This window comes from Dromiciops gliroides, chromosome 3 (assembly GCF_019393635.1).
Source record: "Dromiciops gliroides isolate mDroGli1 chromosome 3, mDroGli1.pri, whole genome shotgun sequence".
Classification (NCBI taxonomy): Eukaryota; Metazoa; Chordata; class Mammalia; order Microbiotheria; family Microbiotheriidae; genus Dromiciops; species Dromiciops gliroides.
The window spans coordinates 213,827,953-213,837,686 of record NC_057863.1 but is presented as its reverse complement, the minus strand read 5'-3'; the positions used below and the strand labels follow the sequence as shown (position 1 = coordinate 213,837,686).

General features: G+C 37.2%; 1 protein-coding gene across 1 annotated transcript; it reads right to left on the bottom strand.

Annotated features, from left to right (window-relative positions):
• Positions 1–3,754: 3,754 nt before the first annotated feature.
• Positions 3,755–4,723, bottom strand: LOC122747366 (olfactory receptor 5K1-like). Its single transcript, XM_043993436.1, has one exon. The coding sequence runs from the start codon at positions 4,688–4,690 to the stop codon at positions 3,755–3,757; it is 936 nt and encodes a 311-aa protein (XP_043849371.1). The 5' UTR covers positions 4,691–4,723.
• Positions 4,724–9,734: the final 5,011 nt, after the last annotated feature.

Here is a 9,734-nt window from a genome sequence, read left to right as displayed (position 1 = left end):
AGGGTATGAACAGTCCCATAGCACTTTGGGCATAGTTCCAAATTGCTCTGTAGAATGACTGGATCAGTTCACAGCTCCACCCACAATGCATTAGTGTTCCAATTTTTCCACAGCTTCTCCAGCATTTATTATTTTCCTTTTTTGTTATATTAGCCAATCTGATAGGTGTGAGGTGGTACCTCAGAGTTGTTTTAATTTACAATTCTCTAATCAATAGTGATTTAGAGCACTTTTACTTACACCATGTAGTAAAATAAGGTCAAAATGGATACATAATTTACACATAAAGAGTAATACCATAAGCAAATTAAGAGAGCATGGAATAGTTTATCTGTCAGATTTATGAACAGGGGAATAATTTAGGACCAAAGGAAGATATAGAGAGCATTTTAAAATGTAAAATAAATTATTTTAATTATATACAATTTAAAAGTTTTTGCACAAACAAAACCAATGCATCCAAAATTATAAGGAAAGCAGGAAACTGGGAAGGAATTTTTGCAAAAATCATCTCTGATAAAGGCCTCATTTCTCAAATATGGAGAACTGAGTCAAATATATAAAAATATAAGTCACTCCCCAATTGATAAGTGGTCAAAGGATATGAACAAGTAGTTTTAAGACAAAGAAATCAAAGCTATCTATAATCACATTAAAAATGCTCTAAATCACAGTTGATCAGAGAAATGCTAATTAAAACAGCTCTGAGGTACCACCTCACACCTATCAGAGTGTCAAATATAACAATAAGGGAAAATGCTGAATATGGATGGGAATGTGCAAAAACTGGGACACTAATGCACTGTTGGTGGAGTTGTGAACTGACTCAAATGTTCTGGAGAGCAATTTGGAACAATGCCCAGAGGGCCATAAAACTGTGCATACCCTTTGATCCAGCAATACTACTACTAGGTTTATATCCCAAAGACATCCCCAAAAAGAGAAAAATACAAAAATATTTATAGCAGCCCTTTTTGTGGTGGCTAAGAATTGGAAAACAAAGGAAAGCCCATCAGTTGGGGAATGGCTGAACAAGGTGTGGTATATAATTGTAATGGAATATTATTGTGCTATAAGAAATGACAAGCAGGATGGTTTCAGAAAGGCCTGGAAAGACTTCTATGAACTGATGTATAAAGAAGTGAGGAAACCGTGGAGAACATTGTGCAAAGTGACAGCAATATTGTTTGATGAATAACTGTGAATGACTAGACTATTCTCAGCAATACAATGATCCAAGACAATCCCAAAGGGCTAATGATGAAACATACTATCCACCTCCAAAGAAAGAACTGATATTGATGGAACACAGACTGAAACTTGCTTTTTTCACTTTATTTTTCTTTCTTTTATTTGAGTTTTCTTGTATAAAATAACTAATATGCTTTACATAATTGCACATGTATAACCTATATCTGATTGCTTACCCCCTCAGGGAAGGGGGAGGCAAAGGAAGAAAGGAGGGATAGAATTTGGACCTCAAAACTTTAAATAAAATGTTTATTTAAAGAATATCATAACATTAAATGTGAATGGACTAAACACTATATAAAATGAAAGAAAATGTTAGAATAGCCAAGAAAATAAAACAGCATTATTATGTATGCAAGAAATACCTCTAAAGATGAAACATGGACTCAAAAATGGAGGTTAGAAACCAATTTACTCTCTCAATCTAAAAAAAAAGTAGAACTTATAATTGAACTATTAGTTAAGGCAAAATTAATAATTCATAATATCAAAAGAAAGCCTATGACAAAGTACTGATGTTGCTCCCTCGAAAATCTAGGTGACTACAAATAGAGACACATGAATTATAAATGATTTTATATGCAGGGCAATGGGGATTAAGTGATTTACCCAGGGTAACACAGCTAGTAACTCAGGTCCTCCTGAATCCAGGGCTTGTGCTTTATCCACTGTGCCACCTAGCTACCCCCAATAAATGATTATATCTTAGTTGCATCTCCTAGGAAAGATCGTTAGCACTAAAATCTGGAAATGTTCGACTATTTATTTTTATCATCCAAGAGGTTGTTATTTCTTGCTTTGCCATAGACTCCTGTATTTTTCCCCACTCCCAAGGAGCTGTGGTTCCATACTTATCATTTCCCTTTTTCCTTTTGTACTTATTTCTTCCCTTAGTCCTCAAATTACAACAGAACACAGTCATTACCTTGACACAATCCTTTGTTTAACTTCCTGTGGTCAATTTATGGGAAGACATGAATGAGAATTACATGGGATGGATGGGCTTGGATGGGTTAAGATCTTCATATTTATAACATAAACATTCCCCCTTGCCTGGCATGCTCAGATGCCTCCTCTCTGCCTATTTTAATCTGACTTGTTTTTCAAGTTCCAACTGAATCTTTTCAAGAAAGCCATGTGTCATTATATTTGTCACACTTACCTTTTTCTTATTTGCAATCCTGTTTAAGTGTTGTCTGTACCACGCTATCTGTCTGGCACATGATCCCCTGTTGTCTAGCATTGTTTTCTTTTTCATGTGTGCATATCTCCACACAGCCCAATTTGAATGGAATGCTAATTTCTGGACATGAACTGTATTTTATGCTTTTTTCCCCTTGTTCCCTCCTCCTCTAACATTTAGCACATAGTATAGATACTCAGTTAATATTTGTTGAAGTGAATTGTCAGAGATATTGACTATTTTTACCTGTGAATATAAATTTTCAAGGCCTGATGTTATCTCTTTCCACATGTTCACAAATGAAATGTTTTACACTGGACTCAGTGAGATTTTAAAGTTCTGCTTTTTTATTCACTAAGCAATCAGTGGCATTTGGGGGAATTTATTGACATATTAAGGGATTGTTTTCTAACTGTTCACTTACCCAATTCATACAAAAACGTGCATGAGGCAAAATAGTCTCAGGCTCATGTTAGCAATAATTTGATAAAATGACATTAACATATTAACTCAAAAATAATTTTGTAATAGCATCCATGAAGCAAGTATCAGCACAGAACCCCAGACACAGATGTGCCCTTAAGAGAGGAACAGAAATTTTTCTAATGAAAATTCATTTCCCAAAGTACTAGTCATTTTAAAAAAGTCAAGTCAAAACCCATTTATTTAGTGTCCATTATGGGACAGGCAACAGGCTAAGTTCTGAGGATACAAAGAGACAAAAACAGTTTCTGCCCTCAAAGAGCTTACAATCTAATGGGGGAGAGAAGAAAGAGAAAGAGAGAGGAAATTCAGAAAAAAATTTAACTACAGTGAGGTGTGCTTTCTGAGCAAACAGTGATGACCTGAACATCAATAATAAAGCTTGTTTTTTTTTTTTTTACTTGCTGTTAATTCTAAATCCTGTCTGGATGTGGTTCTATGTATTTTTGAAAACTGTTTATTTGATTCCCCATTTCCATAGGGGGATGGAATTAATTCTGATGATAGGCCAACTTCTTCAGCTTGGTAATCAGTAACTTTCCATTGTGTTTCATTTCCATGGCCCAATTAATTACATGACTTCTGAATGGTTCTCATGGTCTTAGGACTTTAATATCTTGCACAATCTATATGATATACAAATATCTAGCACAATCATAGAAATTCATGAAATTCCTTCTTTTTCTATGCATGTTTGCTCAATTTGATCTTCTGATTAAGTAATAATGTTTCCCACCCCAAACATGGATTTTCTATTTTCTTTGTATTACTTTCCCTAACAAAGATTTTTTTTAATACCACATTTAATTCAATGAGATACAGGGGTTGGATTTTATTTCAAAGTATCCCAAGATACTTCACTGTCTTTCTCAGGGCCCGAATTACTTCCTTGTTTCTCAAACTATAAATAAAAGGATTTAAAAAAGGAATTACTATTGTGTAAAAAATAGCTACTGGAATATCTTTATCCCCTTGTTCAAGTGAACCTGGCTGAATGTACATGAAGAAAATAGAACCGTAGAATATTGAGACAGACACAAAATGGGAAGCACAGGTGGAAAAGGCTTTGCCTCGTCCCTCCTTTGATTTCATTTTAAGGATACTGGAGAGGATGTAAAGATAAGAGACTAGGACAGTGGTTACAGTGAAGACAACTATACAACCTGAAAAGATAAACATTATCCACTGGTTGATGTAAGGATCAGTACAAGAGAGTCGGTATAATGGAACAATGTCACAAAAGAAATGGTTAATTTGGTGGGACCTACAGAAAGTTAATCTGAATAGAAAGCCAACATGAATGATAGAAGTCAAGTTGCCAATTGCATATGCCCCAATGATCATCTGAATGCAGAGTCTCTTTGACATCATGATGGGATAATGCAGAGGGTTACATATGGCCACATAGCGGTCATAGGCCATGGCTGCTAAGAGGAGGCAGTCTGAAGTTTCAGCGAGACAAAGAAAATACAATTGTGCCATGCATTCATAGAGAGAAATAATTCTATCCTTGGAGAAGAAGTTCACTAACATTTTGGGGGTGATAGCACAGGAACAGCAAGCATCCATCAGGGCCAAGTTACCAAGGAAGAAATACATAGGATTATGAAGCAGAGATTCAATTGAAATTAATGCTACCAGTCCAAGATTTCCCACAATGGTTATCAGATATATTATAAGGAATAACATAAATAAGATGATCTTCATCTCTTGGTGATTGGTGAATCCTGTGAGAATAAATTCCTGTGACAGGGTGTAATTCTCCTCAACCATCTTTGAATTCTCTATTGAAAATTAAGCTTGTAACTATATTAATCTAACAATAAGCCCACTCATTCTTTCTTTCTTCCTTGGGCAAAGAGGGGAGTGAGACCTCTTCTTTTCTTCTCCAATATTGTCTATTGAAATTTAGCCTATTTTTCTGTTTGGGGAAGTGTCACACTCTCTGAGCTGTCAGCTAATGTGGCTACAGGCTCCAAAATTTTCCTCAATTCTAGGCAGAAAAGCACTATATCGTGTGGACATGGCTTCTTCTTCTTCTTCTTTTTTTTTTTTTTTTGTGGGGCAATGGGGGTTAAGCGACTTGCCCAGGGTCACACAGCTAGTAAGTGTCAAGTGTCCGAGGCCGGATTTGAACTCAGGTACTCCTGAATCCAGGGCCGGTGCTTTATCCACTGTGCTATCTAGCCACCCCCTGACATGGCTTCTTCTTGAATCAAGTTGGAGAATGTCTTGTGAGCCAAGGCTTCTCTTCACTTAGCAAACAATTATTGTCTATGGGGGAGAGAACATTTGTAATGTCTGTCTGTACATTTGTTAAGTTTAGAACTTCCTTAAGAACCATGATGGAGCAGATCCATGGTCTATCTAGTTCAGTATTTTGTATGCTTTAATATCATCTAAGGATGATAGATATGACAAGGCTTGATCATTGCTACCTGTGACACTAACTTTTAAAGTATAGGAAATATGCCAGATTAGTTTAGGTCTTAGCTTCCCTTCTGTGGACCCATGGATTTTTCCAAACCTTTGGACCATTGGCAGGATCATAACTTTTAGAGTTAGAAGGCACTATTGAGGTCTTTTGGTTGAACTTCCTCATTTTGCAAATGAGGCAACCAAGACCCAGAGAGGTTAAGTCACTTGCCTAAGGTCTCACAGGTAGTAAATGGCACATGTAGGTTTGGATCCCATGTCCTCTGACTTCATATCTAGTTATTTTCTCTACTGTACTAAGCTGCTATGCTAGACCATTCTTAAGACTAATTATGTTTCCTTCCCACACCACTTCTTAGGGCAAAAAATTAGATACTTTTACCACCTACTAGAATGAGCTCTCTCTTAGCCTACACTGATTGGAATGATTATTCTGAAATCTTTCAAAACTCAGTTAATCACAATGCTCACTGATCCCTCAGGTTGCTAGTGATTCCTTCCCCAAATTAACATATTTACTTTCCATATATACATCTGTGTATACCTGTTGCATACACCTCATATAGAGTGTTATAATGATGATAAAAATGATGATGATGTTGTTAACACTTATATAAGACTTAAAAGTTACCAAAAGGCTTTACATATATTGTCTTATTTGACCATTGCCACAATCCTGTGAAGTAGGTGCTATTATTATCTCTATTTTATTTTTGAAACTAAGGCTGAAAAAAGTTAAATGACTCATCCAGAGTCTCATGGCCAGTATATTTCTGAGGTAGAATTTCAACTCAAGCCTTCCTGAATCTCATTACAGCCCTCTATCCACATCATCTCACTGCCTATGAAATATAAGCTTTTAAAAAGTTGGAATTGTTTTACTTGCGCTTCATTTTTTATACCCCAAGCTCTCAGCACAATGCTTGTCACATAGTAAATACTTAATAAATTGGCCTATTGTTTAATTGACTTATTGTATACAGATATACATATATCTTTTTTCTTTTTGTTCTAACTCTTCTCTTCTTCAAGCTTTGGGGGTAGGGGAGCTTCTCTATCTCTAGCATTACATGATTTTTGTGAAGAAGTCTGTGTGCCCTCCATGGTTTGTATGAAATTCCATTATTTAAAGTCCCTGACTTACCTTCATAGAGCAGAAGGTCCTCCTTTGTTTCAGGGCACTGTCATATGAAAGCTTCTCACAGGGTCACTGAAATGGAACAGACCCAGAAGCCATCAGTTCAATCCCCTCAGGAAAGGACACTGAGGGAGAGGGAGGTCATAACTTGTCCAAGATCCAAAGCAGGTTTTAAATCCTTTTCTCCTGACTCCAGAGGTAGTACTCTGTCCATGGTCCAGTTCATTGACCATTGCCCTTCCTTCTCTCTGACATTATCCTCTCTGTTATGTCTAGGACAAGGATTCTTAGCTTGAGGATCCATAGACCTCAAACAAATCTATGGCTAGATTTTCCCATCTGCGAACTTAAAAATCACATCTTTATTTTCACTAACCTTTGATTTCCTTAATAATCCCATTATTTTATTTTATGCAATTAAACACATTATTCAGAGAATGGGTCCAAAGATTCTACCATGTTGCCAAAGGGGACCATGACCCACAAAGCTTAAGAGCCCCAGCTCCAAGGAGAACAATGCTTCTCACTGATACCTGTGTTCTAAGCCCAGAGGCACCTGGTTTGTGGAGAACCATGGCCTTCTCCTTTCCTTCCCCTACCCTTTTCTGATTTTACCCATTAAAGGGACTTTCTGGGGTAAGCATTATTTGGACCAGCATCTTTAAGAAATAGTCTACACAGGTCCCTCCCTCACATCATATTTTAAGCATATTTTGGATAATTTCATGTGATTGCTATGTGCATTACTTTACATAGATTTAGCCACATTTATGTTTGTCTGCCACTTTAAGTTTTTTGCTCATTTGGGTAACATTTGGAGATTTTCTACAGTTTCTGCCCCTCAGCCTTTAGTTAAATAGAGCTTATTCTGGATTCTGGATATTGATTTTTTAAGGTCTAAAAGGAACATGATATTAATTTTAAAAGTCTAAAAACACCTGGGACATGTTTCAACATATCAATATTTTTTTTAGGAGAAAGAGTTCAGAAATGTCAATATTGCCTCAAATTGTTAGGTTAGTAATGCTATAAAGTGTCACTGCCTTAGGAATAGGGATTATTTTCACTGAATGTATTTACATGCCCTGTAGAACAGGCCATTCTTCCAGGGAAGAATTTTTTTCCTCTTACCAGAACATTTCCCAGTAAATAAATGCTTCATTTGTACTGATGATCCAGCCCAAGAGGACCACATGTAGCGTAGTTCCAAAGATTTCAGGGAATACAGAAAGACAACTAAAAGACTAAAAGAAAAAAAAATAAAACTCAAGAACAAAGTTAAGGGAATTTAGAGAAACAGATGTATCCAAATGTAGTCATTTAGCATAAAAATAAATACGAAATCTCTTATCTCACCTAAATTTCATTCATTTTGAAGAGGTCTGAAGAAGCCAGTTGTTTGCCTGATGTTAGTAATTCTTGAAAAGAGAAAGCAAAATCATGTCCTGTGGAATTTTGGGGGATTTATAATATGAGCATATTAGACCTGCTTTGTCTGCTGCAAGGTCAGTAACAATGATTATATTATCAGGAGAAGAAAGTTCAAGTTTTCTTACCAATTTGAAAGGGATTTCCCTGGTGCTGACATGACGGTGGTTTTGTAGAGAATGTTAGCCTGGGAAATCTGTTCCCCAAAACATTACACATAGAGTGAGCTGGGATTAATTAAATGTACCCTTTGAGATCCTGGCATTAAGGCAAATGTATGTGGCCAAAAGCTGTTTAAAGTTTATGTAATCAATTTTAATTTATCTGAGCTGATTTTTAACTTTTCCATGAAATCTGCAGTAGAGGGGAAAAAAGGCCATGCACATTTACTCTGTCCATGTTATATTATTGGTATGTGTGCGTGTGTGTGTGTGTGTGTGTGTGTGCAAGTGAGTTTTCTTCTAAAAATAGTGTGCACTGTTTGGAATTTCTTTTCATTTCTATAGCCATTAAGAGGGCATTCTGGGTTCACAACTGGCTTTATGATCTGAGAACACCTGGACATGTCATTTTCCCCACTGTACAGTTTCTACAAGGAAATATTCTGTCCCACAAAAAATGTCAACAATCCTTCCAACACTTTAGCACTATTCTTACAAAAATGCATCACTGGATCAAGCAAAGTGGCACATGTCGAAAACCCCCTATTACTGGAGACCCTAAGGCAGGCAGATAGCTTGAGTTTGGGAATTGTGAGTAGAAATAAAGGTAAAGCCAACCAGGTGTCTGGCAGCAATTTGCTTAGATACTGGGAGCAGGAAATCACCTGGCTGCCTAAGGAGGGATGAACAAGCCCAGGTTGGAAATGGAGTAGGTCCAAACTTTCTTGCTGATCAACAATGGGGTGAGGCCCTTGAAAAGCCACTCCCTTCCAGTTTTGGCAACATAGTTACATCCGATGTCAAGGGGGGAAAATGATCACAAGGAGGATGAAATCCTAAAGAATTGTGATTCTTATGAATTTTTCATTTCAATAAGAAAACTTAGGGGGCAGCTAGGTGGCACAGTGGATAGAGTACCGGCCCTGGATTCAGGAGGACATGAGTTCAAATCCTACCTCAGACACTTGACACTAGCTGTGTGACTCTGGGCAAGTCACTTAACCCCAATTGCCTCACCAAAAAAAAAAAAGTCAATAAGAAATCATATCTGTTAGCCATCAGATTCCTTTGAGGCCTTGTTCCTCTGAACACCCACTCACTCCTGTGGCTCCAGAAGGTGTAGCACATCCAACAGCCACACCCTCGTAAATCCTCTTGGCAGATGGGCCAAACTAGGTTGGGGATAACTGACAGACTTCAAATCTGTTGGTGAATTTGGGGGATTTTTATCCCAAGCATATGAAGACTTCCCCTTGCGCAATGGATGAAAACAATTTGTTCCAACAGCCATGAAGGTGGCTGAAGCAGGTGCTTGTGGAGCACTTAGAACTTGGTCAGACATCAGGAACCAAAGTCATCCACTGCATCATCGGCCATCATCAGTAGTCTTGACTTTTGTCCTGTCATTGGACCGTGATGACTCCGGAAGAGAGAGTAAGGTTGACAACTTTGTGCAACTCTGCCTCACTTAAATTCAATTCACATGAAAATCAAGACATTACTCCATGATGTCATTGATCCTCTTAGAAAACAAAGGATGAATATTAACGGAACAACAACAATATGAAGGACTGGTGATGAGTAATAAATACTAAAAGGTGAATGCTGTATTTAGAATGATATAGATTCCCAAGTGAATACTCTCTTGTCCAAG

Excerpts from the sequence above, each read along its gene's own strand:
- LOC122747366 (XM_043993436.1), bottom strand. The coding sequence starts at position 4,690 with ATGGTTGAGGAGAATTACACCCTGTCACAGGAATTTATTCTCACAGGA.